The 21,299-nt window shown below is 44.3% G+C and overlaps 1 protein-coding gene across 1 annotated transcript; it reads left to right on the forward strand.

The window, feature by feature from the left end:
* Nucleotides 1-2,188: 2,188 nt before the first annotated feature.
* On the forward strand, nt 2,189-20,242 carry GPA33 (glycoprotein A33). Its single transcript, XM_034791716.1, has 7 exons — nt 2,189-2,483; nt 10,657-10,808; nt 11,377-11,584; nt 12,325-12,483; nt 17,477-17,590; nt 18,152-18,275; nt 19,014-20,242. The coding sequence occupies exons 1-7, from the start codon at nt 2,441-2,443 to the stop codon at nt 19,168-19,170; spliced, it is 957 nt and encodes a 318-aa protein (XP_034647607.1). The 5' UTR covers nt 2,189-2,440; the 3' UTR covers nt 19,171-20,242.
* Nucleotides 20,243-21,299: the final 1,057 nt, after the last annotated feature.

Genomic DNA, 21,299 nt, shown 5'->3' on the forward strand with positions numbered 1-21,299 from the left:
ATAACTGGGGCCCCACCAGGGGCAGTGTGAAATGCTGGTGCACTCCCTAGTGCCTTGCTGCAGTGCAGCCGTATGATCCGCTGCTTCATGCTGACTGGGAACTCTGGTATCAGAATGGCTCCCTCTCCATTAGGGCTCACCTGGGGGTGAATGGCAGTTTCCCCGCTCCTCTTGCTTAACAAGAAAACCTCCATATCCAGTCCCTTCACGGGTTCTCACAACATATTTTTTGGTGGCCTCAGAGTGCAGCCATCAACTCTTGCTGGTGGCCGCTCTGAGAATTTTTCCTAAAATACTTAATTAACTTTAGGAAAAACAAATAAATATGCATATATATACAAGTCCAGATCATTGTAATTTATGTATGTAGGGTTTTTTTGCAGATTCAATAATAAAAATAATGTACAGTTGTCTCTATTCTTTACTGGACCTAAGCAGAAAAGAAACAAAAATAAGGTGCATGGCATGTTTTGATTTTTTTTTTTAGATTGCTAGTTAGTAAGTCTGCTCCTGTGACAAGAGATATTTGTATATTTGTTAATATCAGTTTTCACAGCAGACTTACTCAGCCCTGGCATGCTGGGGGACAAATTAAGCCCTGGATGAGGAGGTGGGTAAGGAGGCAGGGGGACCAGGGGCAAGGAGGGGCTGGAGGAGGCAGTGAGGGTTGAGGTGATGGCGGGGGGGTGAGTCCAGGGATGGAGCCCAAAACCCTGCAGCTGGACGACAGAGCTCGCTGCCACGTGGCCGGAGCCTGCCACCCACCATCCCAGAAGCCTGACGCAGAAGCCTGAAGCCCAAGCCCCACTGCACCTGTGAAGGTGGGGAATTCACACTGGTTGCCTGCTCCTACAGTGTTTGTGGCTCCGGAGGGACCAACCCCTGCAAGCAGCCCTGGGGAAGAAGCCACTGCTTTGCTGCCCCCCTTTCCCCGTCAATCACAGCCCAGGAAGCTGTGGCCACAAGAAAAGCCCCTGGGGGCTGTATGCGGCCATGGTAGCTGCATTTGAGAAACACTGCCTAGAAGCACACAAACCAGCTCTGTACCCAATGGAACCTCTACATCCCCAGTAGTAGGTTGATTTGCAAGTAAATATAGTCTTTACACTAAATTTGGTACTTCTTTCTGGATAACCAGGATGACACTCTATACACATGTATTTAAGCAGTTATAGAGCTCAACATACGTTTATTCAGATTCTTAATTTTTATCTTTTTATGATGTTAGAAAATGATGAATATGTTTCTTATTTACTGTATGATGATTAATTTTTTGCTTGTGCTTTGTGTTAAGCTGCATTTGGCTGGAAAATGGAATTCAATTAAAAATGCACAAAAACAGCATTTTAAACTTTTTATTAGTTAAATAAAACTAGGATATATAGGAAAAAAGTAAGTTAATCAAAACCAGTTTTGCATTTAAAACTAACTGATTTATTAAACAAGGGAAGTATTATTTGTAGTTAGTGAATTAAACTGATTGTTTCTGTTTCTGGTCATGATGTCCTTCTAGATTTTGGAGGTAGTAGATCTCATCCTCTCATACCTCAATTTTATGAATCAATTAGAAGAGTAAAAAAACTTCTCAGCTTGTTCAACTTCCAACTGGTAGCTTAACTTTGAATGGACTAATAACTGAACTGAACTAGCTGAATAAACTGAAATGAAGAAAACAAACATTCTCTCTGCACCTGCAGAAGAGGCTACTGCTGTCAAAAGCTGGCGTAGCACTTCAACGAAGTCTAGTTCCAGGTGCTGAGCCAGTGATTTACAATGGTTCAATGGTTTGACTTTCTTTAAAATTTCAGCAACAAGTATGTACTACTTGAATATAATTTTTTACATAATTGAAATCAATAGATTATAGTAAATTTAGGCCAGAACATATCTGCCATAATTTTAAATTTAAATAATTAATTTTTAAAATAAAAATGTATTTAATTTAAATGAAAAATATTTGATTTAAATAAAAGTCTACTGTAAATTAAAAAGTAATACAATAAAAAGGGTTTTATTTTTAAATTAATCCGTTTTTATCTGCCATGGTTATTTGTCACTGTACAGATCGCTCTAAGTGCTCTCTTGTGTGCACTTTTACCTGGCCCTTTGGATTAACTCGTCATTTCCTTTGTGTACCTATCAATCAGCAGAGACCAGGAAAGGTGGTTTATTTGCCTGAGAGGGCAGGACAAGTTCATAACATACATTCCCTCAGGTACAGAACAGCAAGAGATTTCTATCTCTAGTAGTGAACCAGTTTGTCAATCTAGCTGAAGGGGGTGGGGAAGATGAGCAGAGTCGAAAGAGCAAGTGAAAAAGGATCGGGGAAGTGAATCCAAGCTACAACCGTGAGGCTGCACTGTTAGCCCATTAACTAAAATAATTCAGCTACCAAGCAATCCTACAGGGAAATACTCTGTACGGAGGATAAGGAGAAACCATGAGAGCTACGAAGGGATCTCAGCTGTTAATGTTGAGTGTGGGTGAGTACTGTTTTGGTTGTGTCCTACAGGGGATGGGTGGAGACTGGAGGGAGGTGAATGTTACACAGGCAAATATCCCAGCCGTTCCGATGTGTCAATGTCCTTTGTTTAGTACAAATCTTAGCCTGTTTATGATCTGGCAGGTACAGTGATAATGCCTCCATACTACAGTGTCGGGACTCACAGGCAATTCCAGAAGTCTCTGCAATTCCAGGGACAGAAAGGGAATGGAGTTTTGTATCATGGTGGCAAACATTTTTAAAACCAATTTAAAACGGTTTCCATAGATATTGTATATCCTTTGTCCCTAGAATCCAAAGGGGGAAAGTCCTTAGCTTCTACTCTCTACACTGTATGTAGCCATTTCGAACCCAAGTTACAGACCTGCCAACATCTATAAATCAAATTGCTTGTGTTTGCTTTTATAGCCAAGAGCCTCTGCCCACTTCTCTGATCCTCTGCCTTCTCATTTCCCCCTGTACAGCCCACTCTGCCAGTGACACGAGCCTTGATCTGCCTTTGTTTCCTCACACAAATATTTATGTGCCTTTTTTCCATGCCAGCGTAGGCATAGAACACTCTCTGCCACTCACCTAGATGCCACCCCTGCCTTACTCAAACCCCTCTGAAAAATCTCACTTCTTCTGTGAAGCCTGAGAGACGGGAATTTGTATTTAATACAATGGAATTACAAAAATTGTATTCCTCAAGAAGTGGGCACAGACTAACTAGCAGATCTTATTGATATAACCTGTTTTACCCCATCCCAGACCATTCCCCTTCTATTTGTTCTCACCCTCACCTCTTATGCCATGGGTGATTCTAGACCTAAAGCTGTTTGGAGCAGATGTGACGGGTTGGATCTCAGAATCCCCCTTGGGAGCTGCCACCTGATGTGTCAAGACTACTTCTGCCCCTGCTTTCCCTGCCAGCTCGGGACCCCAGCACCCTGTCTTGTTGAGCCAGACATGCCCGTCTGCTCCAACACAGACCCAGGGTCTGAATTACTCGCCCCAAAGCTGCAGACTTAGCTGAAAGCAGCTTACAGAAGTGTTCTTGTCTTTAACACTGAGATGCCCAACTCCCAATGGGGTCTAAAACCCAAATAAATCCGTTTTACCCTGTATAAAGCTTATACAGGGTAAACTCATGAATTGTTTGCCCTTTATAACACTGATAGAGAGATATGCACAGCTGTTTGCCCCCCCACACCTCCCCAGGTATTAATACATACTCTGGGTTAATTAATAAGTAAAAAGTAATTTTATTAAATACAGAAAGTAGGATTTAAGTGTTTCCAAGAAATAATAGACAGAACAAAGTAAGTTACCAAGCAAAATAAAACAAACATGCAAATCTAAGTCTAATACAGTAATACAATTGAGTACAGATAATATCTCACCCTGAAAGATGTTTCAATATGTTTCTTTCACAGACTAGATGCCTTCCTAGTCTGGGCACAATCCTTTCCCCTGGTACAGCCCTTGTGCCAGCTCAGGTGGTAGCTAGGGGATTCCTCATGATGGCTTCTTCTTTGCTCTGTTCCATTTATATATCTTTTGCATAAGGCAGGAATTCTTTGTCCCTCAGGTTCCCAACTCCTCCTCACTGGAAAAGCACCAGATTAAAGATGGATTCCAGTTCAGGTGACATGATCACATGTCACTGTAAGATCCCAAGCCTTCATTTCTCCCAGCCTGACTCACAGGAAGGCTTGCCTGAAAACAGAGCAATCCACAATCAACTGTCCTGGTTGATGGGAGCCATCAAGATTCAAAACCACCATTAATAGCCCACATTTTGCATAATTACAATAGGCCCTCAGAATTATATTTCATATTTCTAGTTTTAGATACAAGAGTGATACATTTATTGAAATAGGATGACCACACTCAGTAGATTATAAGCTTTATAATTATACCTTACAAGAGACCTTTTGCATGAAGCATATTCCAGTTACATTATATTAACTCATTAGCATATTTTTATAAAATCATATAGACTGCAACGTCACAGCAGGAACTTTGTCTCTCTTTTTAGTGACATACCTTGCACCCTTTGCCAGGGGCTGGAATGGTGAACAGGTTGTTCGCAGTGTAGGTGTAGACCTGTTGGTCCCGGGAAATTAGAGAGACAATGTGGATGAGGTAATATCTTCTACTGGGCCAACTTCTGTTGGTGAAAGAGACAGGTTTTTGAAATTACACAGAACTCTTCTTCGGGTCTTCTTCAGGCCAGACCCAAAGAAGAGCTCTGTGTAAGCTCAAAAACTTGTTTCTTTCACCAAGAGAAGTTGGTCCAATAAAGATATTGCTTCACCCACCTTGTCTCTCTAATAATAAACAAGGCCATTTGGGCTGAGTATAGGCCAGGCCTTTTAACGCCATTATTAAAACAGTGGAGTGGGAGAGATTTTGGAAGAGGTTGTTGCAGCCAAGAATGGTGCAGCATAACCAAGAGAGAACTCAGGCCCATACACAGTAGTATAGACAGTCTCTAAAGAAAACGCTAGGTCCAAACTTTGGGAAAGTTCAGATTCAAATTTTGCAAGATGGGCTCATCTCTAGCATTATTATTATTTATTTGTACTGCAGCAGCACTTAGAGGCCAAGACTCCACTATGCCTCCATCTCTCTCCACTTTACAAACATATAACAAAGAGACAATTCCTGCCCCATGGAGCTTACAATCTGAATAAAGATAATAGACAATCTAAGTAAAGATAATGGGTGGATACTGCAGACAGATAAGGGTGAGGGGTAGGAAAGAAAATTGTCATATATGAAAATAGTGGTTACACGGAATGGAGTTCTGAGATACAGGAGTGTTTCTTAGAAGAGTCTGCCAGCTCATTCTATTTCAAGGTGATATGAGCAGTGTTTTCTTTGCAATTATGTAAGCTTTGGTTGGATTTATGCAGCTAGAGTCGCTCCACATTTTGTCCTATTTGTCAGTTCCATTTGATGCGAGATGTTTTAAAGAGATCATTACACAGGGCATGGATGGTTGCGGGGAGGGATGGAATTTTGTTTCTGCTGGGCTGGTAGTTTCTTTTGTAGATGGTTCTACCTGAATGTTTCCAAGGGTTGTTTGAAAAAAAAATGTACAATGGCTGGAGTGCTAGACAAGTGCTCAGTAAGGAAACAAAGGATACGTCTATACTTACCTCCGGGTCCGGCGGTAAGCAATCGATATTCTGGGATCGATTCCGGAAGTGCTCGCTGTCGACGCCGGTACCCCTGCTCTGCGAGAGGAGTACGCGGAGTCGACGGAGGAGCCTGCCTGCCACGTGTGGACCACGGTAAGTTCGAACTAAGATACTTTGACTTCAGCTACGTTATTCACGTAGCTGAAGTTGCGTATCTTAGTTCGAAGTGGGGGGTTAGTGTGGACCAGCCCAAAGAAACATTGTCACCTTCCTACTCAGATTTTCTTTGCAGAAATGTTCTTAACCCTATCACTAATGACACCTGAGATGATTAAAACAGAAAGAACTTTTACAATCTAATTAGCTTTTCGCCCTTTATTCTGTTTCTATGCCATTTACCATTCATTCAATATTGCCAGTGGAAGTAAACAAGTCACTGAGACTTTCTGGTTTCTCTGCTGCATTTCCAGTACTGCAAGGAGGGGGGGAGTTATCTTGAAGGGGGGTGAGGGGGAGGAGAGGTCTTTTCAGTGATTTATTTAAAAAATTGATAAACAGCATTTCCATGTCAGAACAAAATCTAAATCTAGGGTTTAAAGCCTGTTGACAATGTCTCTTTATCAATATTATAGGCTATTTCCCCTCTGAGTTTGATTGGATTTTAAGGCCCCTCTCCCTTCAGTTGGATTTAAAACGGGTTCAATTTCCCATCCAAAAAAACTGATTTTGGACATGCCACCTGTTTTTAACTAGCTAAGCTGTTTGGTGACAGAAAGCATCTCCCAGCCCTGCACCCCATTGCTGAACGGACTACCCCATTGAAAGTGCTGGTGACTCGAGGGGGAAGGAAACACCTTTAGTGGTATCACCGGGACCGGATGTAATTAAACAGAGATTCAGAGAACCAGAAGGATATGTAGTGGGCAGTCTTTAATCTCCATTGAAAAACTGGATTACGAGCCAGTCAAACAATCAGACTAAAGCTGTAGGAAATAAGTGAGAGGGCACCAAAGAGATCAACCCTTTGCATGGTGGTGCCAGGCAAATTAGAACAATCCTTCACAGTGACGTACAGCTCTCCTATTACTGGCTGCTTCCGCTATGGGTGGGGTTTGGCTTGGCACCTTTGCAACTCTGAACTGATAGTGTTTTTGAAAAGAATAAAAACCTGCAGTAAATGAGAACTTTGGCATGGGCTGGAAGGTGAGGAATAGCTGTGAGTGCCTGGGGTTGGGCCATCTCTCTTTCTCTCTCTGGGGGTTGGGTGAATGACCTGTTGGTGAACCCTAGCCGGGTGGAACCAGTTTCTGAGGAGTGACAATGGAGTAAAAATAACCTGTTCTACCTGTTCTACCATTGGGGGCACTGCAGGTGCTTCCTGGGAGAGTCAAGATACTGCTCATGCTTCTGGAGAGGAGGGAGGGACTCTGCCTACCAACACAAAGCAAGCCAATGGCTTTGTGTGTGTGTACCTGCGAGGGGTGAAAGGTTGAAAGGATGGGCAGAGCCAGCTCTGGTGTCATGTACACAGTGCTGTTGTACGAGGTCCCCCATAGAAGCTGCAATAAAGTAATAATAAAAATACTTTGCCCTACTTGATCACCTTCCTTCTGAGGCTCTCAGAGCACTTCATAGCTATGAATGAATGAATCCCCCTGTGTGGGAAGGAGCATCAGCCTCATTTTACAGATGCCGACACAGGCATAGAAATGCTAAGTGACTTACCCAAATTCACACAAGAAGTCAGTGACACAGCTGGGAATGGAGCCCGGGAGCCCTGATTGTTCTCTACTCTAGCCATCAGCCTTCTTTTCCTTACTATTTATTCTGCTTTTATTAGGGAGGTGATGGAAGGGGTGAGAAGAGCAGGAGCAGCAGTAGGAAAGAGGAGGGAAAAGCCAAGTAACTGGCAACTTCTTACACTTCTTGTGAATATATGTCAGGCTGGTTCGGAAGGTGCTGGGTAGGGGGGTGCCTGCCAGGCAGCAGGAGAAGGTGCTTGCAAAGCAGGAGTGACCCAGAGTCAAACTCTCCATTGCAGTGACCCTAAGGGAGAGAGGACACACTGGAACTCCAGTCACACAGGTCATTTCATAGGGAAGGTGCGAGTCGAGAGGGGTGGGTTCTTCTGAAGAAGGTCTATCAGGAGTGAGTGACAGAGAGGAGGGTGTGAGCTGAACCAGAGAGGAGAGCTACATACAGTCAAAGGCAGAGTCCATTAGACAGGGCTTTCCCAGACTTTGCCATTGCTGCTGCCTCTCAGAGAGGAAATATCTCCCAGAACTAGCTATTCCTGTCTACCCACAGCATGTCCCTAGTATACTGCAGGCCTTTACCTAACTCATCATAACGGATCCCGGCCTCACTTTCCTCGTGACATCCCTGCACTTAGGGCAGGCAGTGTGGTCTTTCTTCACCTTCGGGAGCACGTTAACCCTCCACCCACCAACCCCGGGATGGAGCCTATACAGCTCATCACAAGGAGAAATTTGCTTTGCCATCTCTCTATCCCACGCATTAAATTCACTCGTGGGAATAATCTGAAGGTCTGACATAAGTAGCAGGGATGTGACTCAGCCCTAATCTGCACTTAAAATACAGATCGACCTATCTATGTCACTGAGGGGTATGAAAAATTCACACCCCCGAGTGCTGTAGTTAATCTGACCTAATCCCCAGTGAGGATGCAGCTAAATTGATGAAAGTCCTATTTTATTGCCACTCGGCGAGGTAGATTAACTACATTGATGCAAAAACCCCTTCTGTCACTGTAGGAAGCATCTACACTATGGTGCTACAGTGGCACAACTGTAGCATTGCAGCTGTGCCATTGCAGAGCCCATAGCGTAGGCATGGTCTGAGACAGGACACAGAGCTGGCTCTCCTGCACTGCATCTCAACCACCAAGTGACCATCCTGGCACTCTGGGAAGGCACAGCTCTTCACTATCCCCCCCTATGCTCTGCGACAGTATAGCCCTTCACTAGCCTATGTCACTGTCCCTTTTCACCCTGTTCCTGAAGGGAGCCTGCCTCTACACTGGGAGTGCCTCTGCCCCTCCCGCATGCTAAGGTGAGGTAGTCAGATTCTGGTTTCGATCTCATTCCTTCTCTCCTCTGATGACTCAGCAGTGTCATAAAAAAATAACAACCCGGAACTATGCAGAACAAAGCAGGTCTTTAAAACACAGCTTCCTGGGGACACAAAGGTTATGGAGAACTGAGTGTAAAACAGAATGAGGCCTCCATATCCAAGACCCCTGCATTGTGCTCTGGAGAGAGTTCAGTTTTGACCAGAGTGGCATGGTTTTGTGCTCAGCAGACCACAGCATTACAAAAAATCCATAATGTTGCTGCTTCACAGGAAAGGCCCCTCCCTTCTGCAACATTCAGCTACCCTTCTCCTCCACCCCCTCACCGCCCTCCTTAAAGTGTGAAGCAAGTACTTCAGTACAGGAGCATGGCCAGTGTTTCCCTACCCATCTCCTCAGGCAGTTGGCCTGCTGTTGGGTCTGCACTCCCCCTCTCATGTCTGAGCCTCACTACTATTCCAGGGTTTCCCCTATGCGGGGCATCATAGTGCATGTTACAAGTCTGGGACATGAGATCTCTCCCTGTGGTTCTTGCAGAAGAGGTAGGAATGATCTGATATGCACTGAGGCTTCCCCTGTAAGCATGGCATGGAGTCACTCCAGAGCAGCCCCAGGGTAAAAGGGAGTAGCTGTGTGACCCAGCCAAGATGATGCTGAGCCCGACCACCACATCCCATGTAGGATCTGCTGGTGCTTCAGGAAGGGAGCGAAGGTTCATGATTGTACTGACTGGGGAGGTGGTGGTGGGTGGATGTGAATAAGGACTTTTTTTTTTTTTTTGCACCTGGAAAAGGGGTTTCCATGTCAGGGCTTGGACTAGCTCTCATTTACCCAAATCTGCTCTCCCCTCCCTATAATAAGCACAATTGAACAATACTGCTGCTTGTTTAAGCATTGCACTAACAGGGAAAATCGAGTCTGATGGGGGACTGAGGGGAAGGGGGGACATGGGGAAACAGCTCTGATTGCAAATCAAGCTCCTGCTCTGATATCCTGGAGCAGATTCTCTAGCCTCAATCTGCTCACTTTACCTACCATCTATCACAGATTCCCCATACTGGATAACTCCCAGGAATGCGCATCCAGTTGCTTATACCATGGGATATCCATACTGCAGCTAACTTAACTAACCCCTGGGGAAATAGTATGCTTGGGATCTTCCCCCTGGGATTTCCAAGGAAATCCTGTGGGATTATCTAAACCAACCACCGGGGAATGAGAGCCTGAGGTCTGATAAACTGATGATGGGGAACCCACTCTGGGAATTAACCCAGACACAAAGCTGGGTTAAAGGGGCGTTAAGGTTGCAATCAGTAACTTCAGAGGGGGAAATATCACAAGAACATGGTCTTTGTCCCCAAAGCTAACATACAGACCCCCCAAATTCACTGCTTAGGTTCAGTTTACAAGGAATGCAAATACGACAAGGTCCAGAGATGCACAGGTAAGGCAGCCAAACAACAGCAACTCTGGACCAGCCCCTCCAGAATACCAGCCAGCCACTCCCCCCTTGTCTGATAGTTTCCCCATGGCACAGCCACGTGTGGGTTTGGGATGTGTTTTTGCAGTAGTACTAGCTTTGGAGACTTGGGCTTGGGTCAGGTCATTGAGGACTGCTGCTTGGGAGAAGACCTAGTCCACAGAAGGACTCTTCAGAAGAGAAGGTGTAGAAATAAGACCCAGCCTCTGGAGCATGATTCATTATATTGATTGGGAGTTGCCCGTGTGCTCAGTGGTGTGCAGACAGAGAGGAAGACACACTCTCCACCCAGTCTCAAGCAGACAGAGATGGTACAGTGCAGACTCATATGATACCCAGGGGTAGGGCCCAATCTACCCTGGTTGAGTGCAGGTCCCTCCTTAGTACCAAGAGAAGCATTTCTCTGATGGGGAGATTGACCGTATTTGTTTGTTTTTTGTCTCTCTCTCTCTAGTTCTGGTGACTGCCCAGGCCCTCACTGTGAATACACGCGTCAAGGAAGTAAAGGTAGCACAAGGGACTAACGCCACCCTCCCATGTGAATTCCAGACCACTGCTGCCACCAGCAGTGCAGACTTCGTTACCTGGAGCAAAACATCTCCAGAGGTAAATCACGAGATGCATGAGAGCGTATTGGGGATGATGGAGATGTGGATATCAAGGGGCCTCAGGCCGCTCTGTGGTGGAGGGTGAAGAAGCCTTCTGGGCTCTCTTTGGACTCAAGAGACCAGGGGTTGAGGTCTTGGTTGTCATCCTGACTCTGCCACAGACACTCATTGTGTGACCACAGGCAAGCAAATGGGCCTCCATGGTTCTCCTGGCCCACTGAAGGATTGTGGGGAAGGAGCATGAAGGGATCTTTGTAGCCTCGGGGGGATTTAAGTGGCCTTCAGGGAACTATGAGACTCTTCTTTGCCCTAGTATGTGGGAGGTGGGGGGGGGGGAGGGAGGATGAAGAGGCCCCTGCAGGATATGGAGATGAAAGTCTCCAGGCATTCTCCTTGACCTCTAGGGAACAGTTTATGAGGGTATCTCTAGGAGACTAGGGAAGGGTAGGCCCTCTGCTTTTTTCCAGTTCCTGCTCCTCTTAAAATGTGCCAGTCTATGGTGTTAGCTTGAGGACACACATACCAGAAAATAAGCTTGCTGTTTGGTGTCCTCTTCTCTATTACAGGAAGATGTTGTCACAAGGTATTTTGATGGCCTTGAGCGCTATGGGCAGGGTTATAAAGATCGTCTGCAATTCCCTAGCACTCCAGGCACAGATGTCAGCATCACCCTCCGTGGGGTGACCATGGCAGACAACGGAACTTACAGATGCACTGTCCAACTGCGTGAAGATTTCCCAACTGCCTCTGCAAACATAGATCTTTTGGTCCTTGGTAAGCCACTCTACCCCCTGAGTTAGTACAGATTCAATGCCCCAGCTCAGTGACAGACAGCACTATGCAACAAGCAGGAAGTGATGTTGGTGGGAGTACTCTACCTTCTCAGTTAGCACAGCAATAAGAGAGAGAGACAATGCCAGATATTTCAGAAGAAAGCATAAGCCATCCCCATCATGCACATAACTATACTATGCTGTACCCCAAGGGCAGATTCAGGGCTGGCTCCAGGCACCAGCGCAGGAAGCAGGTGCTTGGGGCGGCCAACGGAAAGGGGCGGCATGTCTGGCTCTTCGGCGGCAATTCAGCAGTGGGTCCCTCAGTCCCTCTCGGAGCGAAGGACCTGCCGCCGAAGAATGAAGTGGCAGTGGTAGAGCTTTTTTTTTTTTTCCGCCGCTTGGGGTCGCAAAAACGCTGGAGCCAGCCCTGGGTAGGTTATCCTTTGATGATGGTGGAGGGGAAGTAACGTATATGTCCAAATATCTTATGATTAACTCCTGAACTTGGGTGGATGTGGGAGGGAAGGGCAAAGGGTAACAAAGCAGTGGGAGAGGCCAGAATTCATTCTAATTCTTGCAGGAAAATGGCATGAGAGAGACAAGTTCCTGGCTGGAAGGAAAACACACAGCTGCAGAAGATGGATTGCAGGGATGTATAGAAAGAAATCTCAGCAGACCTCTCTGTATAACTGTGCCACACTGCATCTGCTTAGGCCATTCTCCCTTCTTTGCCTCTAGTGGCTCCATCCAAGCCAGAATGTAAAGTCATAGGGACACCAGAATATGGACAGACCATCAACCTGACCTGCAACTCTCAGCAGGGGTCTCCAAAACCTGAGTATACCTGGCAAAGCTTCAGCGTACTGAACCAGCCCCGACCACTGGTGTCAGCATCAGGTATGTGAGATGCAAGGAGGTCAGGCAATGGTATTCGCTGCAGACTGGGAGTTGAAACATTTTGGATTGAGGACTAACAGTGCATTTAGGCCTTCTGAGAAGGTCCTTTAACAAAACAGGACTTTAAAAGGTTATCCTCCTAGGGTGAGAAACACCTGTGAGTACCTGGGTGGCTGTCTGGAGCAGCAATGGGCAGTGATGCTTTCACCTCTAGGTCACTGATTCAAGCCCAACCAAGAGCCAACCAAAGTAATTACTTCCTAGTGACCATTTGTAACCAGCAAAGTATTTCACACAGTTCCCCCCCCCCTTCCCCCGCCCAAGGCAATTCCTCTTAGTGGACCTGTCTATACCCTGCCACAATTGACACTTATTGACACTTACAGGAGCGAGGCCAAGGAACAAACCGGCCATGGAGGCCGAACTTTTCCACTCTGAGATGTAACCGCCCAGCTCTGGGCTGAGAGCAGGTGGGATGGAGGCTGTCAGGACAGTATCTGTCACTAGCACGATAGTCACTTTATTTTAAAATAATGTCAGAACAAAAGGAGTGGTTAAGCTCCTGAGAAGTGGGAGCAGGGAGGGATGTCTCTAAAGGAGATGGGGGTGCCGCAGTCTCTCACATGCAGTCAGTCAGCAAACGATAGTAGCATATAACAGGCTCTTAGGCATTATTGCCAGAAACTGCCGTGTGTTTCTTGACCAGCTCCACAATGGAGAGTGGTTCTGTGTTTCAACCTGCCAGTTGTGGTTTCAGATCCAGTGCCGTGGTGTGGGTGCACAGATGAGCTGAATATGATCCTAGCTAGGTGGGGCACTCACATTTTACTCTCTGAAAATTGCTTGAGTTAATGCCAAGGAAAAAATCCACATGGAATCTCTTATTCACTTGACTGGCCACTGGGCGGTGCCCCTGCCTCAGACATGGTAGCTTTCGTCTTAGCTACTACAATGTATTTTCCTAAAGAGAACAGACCACTTCTGCCTTCATTATTCTCCTCCCCCCGGGGCAGGAGTTTCTTCTAGTCTCCTTGTATTTGATACTGATTTTCAGGGAAATGCTGTCCATTAAGGGTGCAGATGGAATTTCTCCCTCTGGGATTTAGGGCTGACAGTGGGAGGCTATAAAAGGAGTAGGACTGTCAGGGTAGCCGTATCCATGAGCTGCTGGAATGTGTGTGTTGGGGTAATGCTGCGGTGTACGTGGAATTTCCTTGGAATCCATCCATTCTGACAATGGTGGGACAATTCCTGTTTTTCTCATCTGCCCTACATCTTTCCAACTTGGCTCATAGGGCAGGCTATTTATTTACAGATGTTTAAATTTTCCTAGGAATTTATCAGTGTTTATTACAAAAAAATTAAAAACAGATAAAATCAGTGCAGTAAAATTAAGTTCAGTTTTCTGGGTAAATATTGGGGTAAACCTGACTCTCTGTTCCTGGTTTGTATGTCTGAAACTTTCAAGAAACCATTACATTCTAAAACCCAGATAGTTTTTTTGTTTGTTTTTGACCCATGTTAACATGTAAAGTAGTTCACTAACTTATTTGCTTTGAATGCTGATAGCTATTTGTCTGTAAAGTTGGTGACTTATATGTGCTGGGAATGGGATTGACAATAGTACGCAGACCAGCCAGGTTGGACTGATTTAAAATCAAAGTAATTTAAATCATGATTTAAGCCACCACATGGAGAGCCTCAATTTAAATAATTTATTTTATTCAACTTTTCCACTTGTACTTTAGTTATGGTCCAAAGAAAGGTGCATTCTCATTGGCTGATCTAACCATTAAATCATGTTGAGCCATTACACAGGATTAGGTAGATTTTTTTGCTACTTTGGAGGGTACAACACTATAACTACTATACATTTACTTAAGCAAATATATAGTTTAATATGTTAGATTCTTATTAATTGTACATTTTAGTATGTTAGAAAATGGTGACTGATATATTCTACTGTAATTTATTAGATAATTAACTTTTTGTTCATGATTTGTGTCAAGCTGCATTAGGATAGTAACTGGAATTTATTTAAATGCACAACTGCATATAAAATGTATTTTTATTAAACAAAACACGTCCTTAATAAAGTGCATGATCTACTGTGCCACATTTATAAAGCTTGACCTCAAAAGCTAAGGTGTTTGCCTACAATTTTTTCTTTAAATAGAAAAGTAGCCTTTAACTCAAAGTTTTAGATAGAGGCTCATATATTCAATATATTTATTTGTTATTTAAATTTTTTAAGAGAGTATGATAAGTTTAGGGACTAACATATTTTGTATTAAATTCAGATTTCTTTTTAAACAGGTTTATTTAAAAAAAACTTTTTAAACAAAAACAAAATCCAATTTAAATTAAAAAATACATTTTTAAAAAAGTTAAAAAAACATAGATTTTCATCTGCTCTGACACCAGCGCTTGGATCTTGGTTCTTCTCTGGAAGGAGAAATGGCAGGTAACCAAGCCATGATCTCGCTTTTTAGAGCAGAAAGCTGAGTCCAGGGAGTTCTGGCACTTCCAAAATTGGGTGAAAAAAAATGGGTAAAAAACAAATAATGGCTTTTGTAAAACCCACACATTTTTAGGTTACAAAAAATTGATAAAAACTGGAAACGAAGAGCCTTACTCATAGGACATTTATTCTCTACTCTGTTCATTTTGGGGGTTACAACCCAGCACTGCACTATAGTGTTGAAAGCTGTAAACATTGTGATGCCAAAAAAATGACAGCCTAGACAGGGACACTGAGGGCACGTCTTCACTACCCGCTGGATCGGCGGGTAGCAATCGGTCTATTGGGGATCAACTTATCGCGTCTTCACTAGACGCGATAAAATTGATCCCTGATCACTCTGCCGTCGACTCTGGAAATCCACCGCGGCAAGAGGCGGCACCGGAGTCGACGGCGGCGCGGCAGTGGTCGACTTGCCGCCGTCCTCACAGCCAGGTAAGTCGACCTAAAATATGCAACTTCAGCTACGCTATTCACGTAGCTGAAGTTGCGTATCTTAGGTCGACCCCCCGCTGTAGTGTAGACCTAGCCTCAGAAAAAGGTCCAGGAGAGAACAAAGTCATCACTGACAAAAATTGCAGATGACACAAAAGTTGGACAGGAGAGGTAAATAATGAAGAGGACAGGTCACTAATTCAGAGTGATCTGGATCACTTGGTAAACTGGGTGCAAGCAAACATTTATGAATTTTAATATAGCTAACTGTAAACGTATACATTTAGGAACAAAGAATGTAAGCCATACTTGCAGGATGAAGGACTCTATCCTGGGAAGCAGGGACTCAAAAGTTCGCAGTGGATAATCAGCTAAACATGAGCTCCCAGTATGCTGCTAGGGCCAAAAGGGCTAATGCGATCCTTGAATGCATAAACAGCAAATCTCAAGTAGGAGTGGAGAGGTTATTTTACCTCTATTTCCCACTGGTGCGACTGCTCTGGAATACTGTGTCCAGTTCTGGCGCTCACAGTTCAAGAAGGATGTTGATAAGTTGGAGAGGGTTCAGAGAAGAACCACGAGAATGATTAAAGGATTAGAAAACATGCCTTATAGTGCTTGAGCTCTTTGAGTCTATCTATTTAGCTTAAAAAAGAGAAGGTTAAGAGGTGACTTGATTACAGTTTGTAAGTACCTACATGGGGAAAAAATATTTAATGATGGGCTCTTCAATCTAGCAGAGAAAGGTATAACACGATCCAATGGCTGGAAGTTGAACCTAGACAAAAATATATCTTATTTCCAGTGTGAACTTAAAGCTTAGAATAATTAACCATTGGAATAATTTACCAAGGGTCGTAATGCGATGGATTCTTCATCACTGACAATTTTTAAATTAAGACTGGATGTTTTTCTGTAAGATCTGCTCTAGGAATTATGTTGGGGAAGTTCTCTGGCCTGTGTTACGTAGGAGGTCAGAGTAAATGGTCCCTTTTGGCCCTAGAATCTATGGCTCTGTGAAAAGACCATGTATGTGAGAGAACTGTGGTGCCAGATGATGTGCTTAAATATAGTTACCAAGCCCACTTTAAAAACAGGGAGCTGGCCCTTTTCCAATAGATGGTTGACAGGGGCCATCAGAGGAAAAAAACGGAATTGCCACTTAGGGGTAAAAATGGAAACAACCTGAATAAAACTAAGTTTATACAGAGGAAATGATAAGCTCTAATTTATAGTACTGAGCTCCACTTGCTCAGGGTAGGGAATGTGCAGCCTCATAGCACTCCCTGCCAAATATGATTTCTCCCCCTGGATTGTTTATACAGTCTGATCTGCCTTTGCCTTACTCTACCAGACCATAGTTTCCCACTAGTTCCCTCTACTGGCAAATAATTATGGCATTGTGACATCCTGAAAGCTGGTGGGTTGAAAAACTGTTACAAGACTAGTGTGTTAGCTCTTCAAACGGCCGTTTCTCTGAGCCAGCTGCTCTCCTGACAGTGATATAATCTGTGACAAAGCACACAAGGCTCCTGGCCATGTATAAAAGTGCAAGACAAACCTTTTCTGAACATTCACTCGCCCACAGCCCCACCCACAATGGCAAACAGCTGAAAATTAAATGTATTGCCAGTAGCCAAATGCACGTTTCTATTTAGCCTTCCTTATGTCTCCCACTAAGAACCAGATGGAGGCCAAACTAATCTCACACAAATCACATAGGGTGACCAGACATCCCGATAATTTAGGCGTTTGCCCCGCGTCCCAACTGATGTTTGGTCGGGACACAATTTGTCCCGATATTTCGCAGCACTCGGTTTTTTTGCTCCACCGGCGACCCCCCGCCCCATGTGTCCCAATATTTTCTTTCTCCCTAAAGTCACAAAACTAGCCAAAAACTGTAACAACTTTTGGTCATTCCCAACTTGGGATGGCTTTGAAGGGGCAATTTAGATGTGAAGGGCTCCTTTCCCCAATCTCTTCGTTGACCTAATTCTCTACAATTCTTTTATATTTTGGGTTTGTATTTTGCACCAGGACAACAGATAACTCTGAAGAATGTCTCTGCAGACACCTCCGGCTTTTACATTTGCACTGCCACCAACAGCGTTGGACAGGAGTTCTGCAACATGACAGTCTCCATTGTACCTCGTAAGATGCTACTGGCTGCTTGGTGGGTGGGGCAATAGAGGGGGGAAATGTATTCACAGACTAAATATAGGCAAGGGACTAAATGGGAGAGCCACTGGAGTGCAGATGAGCGTACCACCACCCTGCAAGAACAGCCCCATTTCATATCTCCAAAACGAATTCCACTGCCCTGCTTGAAGTGCTCACATTTAGACCTGTCTGTAATAGTGAATAATACTAAGGTTGTATCTAATTAGATATGGACCTGAGCCAGAAAGTTAAGATCTGAACTTGATCAGAGTATGGGGGTGTTCAGATCCCATGGGTCTGTCTCCATCTCTATTGAATCAATCACTCCTGTGGACCTGTCCCTGCTACCCATTGGTTCAGTGCAGAATCAAGAACAGTTGCTACAACTAAAAGAATGTCCAGATCCATCATTACATGTCTGGCACCCCCAGAAGGGTGGTGAGGTTTGGTCTCTGATAGGTGTGAATCTGACCTGATTTGAAGTCATTCTCAATGCATGCTGGTTTGTTTTGTCAACTCTGCTGTGACTGTGTTTGGTCTTTCCCTCCATAGCATCCATGAACATTGCCCTCTACGCTGGAGTCATTGGTGGTGTAGTTGCTGCAATCATTGTCATCGGGATTTTGGCCTACTGCTGCTGCTGCCGGGGCAGCAAGGACAAGGACTACGAGATGACGTGAGTGCCTTTCCCCAGAAGAGTAGGTGGAATATGTGAGGGATTCTGTGAGAGGGAGAATGAGCTCTCATCTTCTCTCTGCAGCATAGATGCTGGTGGAGAGGGACAATGATGTGGAAAATTAGCTGATGATGCATAGGTTTTATCTATTGCAAAGGTGAACAACTTAACGCGGGAGAGGAGACGGCATTGTGCAGTCCCATCTTTGCCACTGCAGTTTGCCTCTCAGTTCTCCTTTACCAGACTGGTTCTGCTCTTATGGGCCCCTTTGTGATTGCTGGTGCATGATGTCTCTTAAGCACCATGCAGGGTGCAGGACTGAGCTAACAAGCCCAAGGAACCAATCAGGAACCACCTGTGGGTATCTGAAATTCACCTCATTTCTCCCCAGCCTCTGCAATTTCTGTTCTTGGGGGTCTGAGTGACCCTAGCCGCTCATACTCTTCAATCCAAAAATGAGGAAAGGGTCACTGCCCCTGTAGGGAGTGCTGTGGAGAGCTCACAGATACTCCAGTCTTTGCCTCTCCACACAAGTGCTGTAGGAAATGGGAGAAGGCAGTTCACAGCTACTCCAGCCCCAACAAGAAGCAGTGTGGGCCAGTGGTTCTCAAACTGAAGTCCAGAGAACATTCCCAGGTGGCCTGTGGAGCCACCTCTGTCACAGCGGTGAAAAATATTCAGAATGAAAGTTAATTAAAACCAGCTAACATCTCTATCTATCCCTGGATAATGTTTTAGTGAGCCAGGAGATGGTGAGAAGGAGCCCGTCAGGATTCGGGGACCAGCTGAAGAAGAGATAGAGGATGACGAGGAGGGGGAATATCGGACGAGTGGCAGGCCACAGATGCCACCCACCAACAAACCACGACTAGAGATTTCATATGCTGAGGCATAGTCACCACCAGAGTAGAAAAGGCAAGGAAGAGCTGACTGATTTAAGTAATACTGTTTACTCCCGAGTGGTCTGATCTCAGCTGTGGCTTAGACTGCAAGCTTCCAGGGACTGGGGTCCATTTCTTTAAATCCTCCTGGGAGGTGCCTAATGCACAGTAGGTACCACTATAAATAAATAAGTAAATAAGACACAATGTGGAACCAAAACTTGTTTCCCAGCACTAGAACCCTTGCTTCACCCACAGTCACCCACCTTTCCGCAGAAGGGTCCGTGTCAGGTTTATTTGGGGAGCAAGGGGCAAATCCCTCAATGCCAATTAGTCTGTATCATTAGATCCATGGAAGATTTCAGATTCATTAATTGAGGGTCACTGGGAAAGGGCAGACTGGTTAACTTAGGTAGTTTGGTAAATGCCACAGGTTTCAGGCAATAGCATGCACTGTATAAACCCACCGGGCACAAGCACAGTGGCATTACCCAGTATCGGATCGTTTTAACTTTAATTTGATTTTGGGAAGCAGGCTAGTTTAGAAAATGTCAGGTTTCTTCTTAAGCTTTCACTAAATGGGGCTTTTGTATATAATCAAAAATATATAACAAAAATATAGAACATGATTGCAGTTGATTGCCAGGAGACTCCGCTGGGAACAGCTATTGCATTGGTACTAATGGGATGTCTAAAAACAGCAGAACTGACCATTTGATCTTATTTTTTGTACTTGCAAAGCTTTTTTGTACTGTATAGACATTGTCTGCAGCAGCTGGACTCTAATCCATAATTGGCAGCTGGAAGGTCTAACAGCCAATCCTTCACCACCTCACTCCATTTGCCTCTGCACAGAATAGACCTGTTCCCTCCCAAAGGGATTCTAAATGTGCATTTTCATGTCCCATCCCAGAGTCCTCTATCCTCTGCTTACTCCTTAACTCAGAAACAGAAGGGGCAGATAGTGGACCATCTGCCCTTCACACATGTAGTGGTTAGGAGAAGGGAGAAAACATGGCAGTTAGTATCAGAGTGGTAGCCGTCTTAGTCTGTGTCCACAAAAACAATGAGGAGTCCTGTGGCACCTTAAAGACTAACAGATTTATTTGGGCATAAGCTTTCATAGGTAAAAAGCCCACTTCTTCAGATGCACCTGGGTTTTTTACTCACAAAAGGGTATGCCCAAATAAATCTGTTAGTCTTTAAGGTGCCACCAGACTTCTCGTTATTAACATGGCAGTTGGATCTTTTCACAGAGAAGGCTAGAAGAAAAATATCCTAATTTTTCTTCTAGTGCTGCCTGAAGGAAGTAAAGTACAGATCAATGCACTCAGCACAGAGTATCCGTGTTCCACACTATATTCAAAACTGTCACACATTCCCTCTCCCACCAGCAGTTTAGGGACTGGCATTTGCAAGTCCCCAAAAGATAGCTCTTCATTTCCCCATTACCATTCTCCTATCTCCTGCTTATGACAGAAGGGACAGTCTCATATTTTCCAAGAGGCTTTTACAATATTAATTTTGTATTGAGCTAGTTAAATTCTGTTTTTAAAAAATATGATAATAAACGTTTTTTATTGATTCAGTGTTATCCCTTTAATATTGTATTGTTCCTCTGCCTTCAGTGACTTTGCAGAACTCACAACAGCTGCTCAGGGAAACTTAGCCACTGTTAAAACAACAACAAAATCTAAAAAGTAAAAGAAGGCATATCAGAATAACACTGAAAGTCTCCCATTTTTTTCTAACATTTGAATATTGTACAGCATTTCCTGGGTCCTAAATTATGTAATCAGACTACCAAGACAGCACCTTTCTTTTGGCATTTATTTTATATCTGATACTTGGCAGAAATTTACAACGTACTCTTTGCAATTATTAGATCATAAGTGTACCTACCACATCTGTTTTCAAAATATGTACAAAACCATCTCCTTGCACTGAAGAAGTAAACGTCTAACTCAGAAATGTACAGTTCAGATGCATGACAGCCAGCGACATAAGACATGGGCATAACATAGGAAGGCTTCATTTAAAAGTGGGTTTTAAAGGAGAGAACTGCAGAGAGGGTGTTGCACACAGGAACTGGGAAACCATTTCAAGCACAAGGTGCATAAAAAGACATGAAGCTCAGAAGAGA

This window comes from Trachemys scripta, chromosome 1, assembly GCF_013100865.1.
Source record: "Trachemys scripta elegans isolate TJP31775 chromosome 1, CAS_Tse_1.0, whole genome shotgun sequence".
Taxonomy (NCBI): domain Eukaryota; kingdom Metazoa; phylum Chordata; order Testudines; family Emydidae; genus Trachemys; species Trachemys scripta.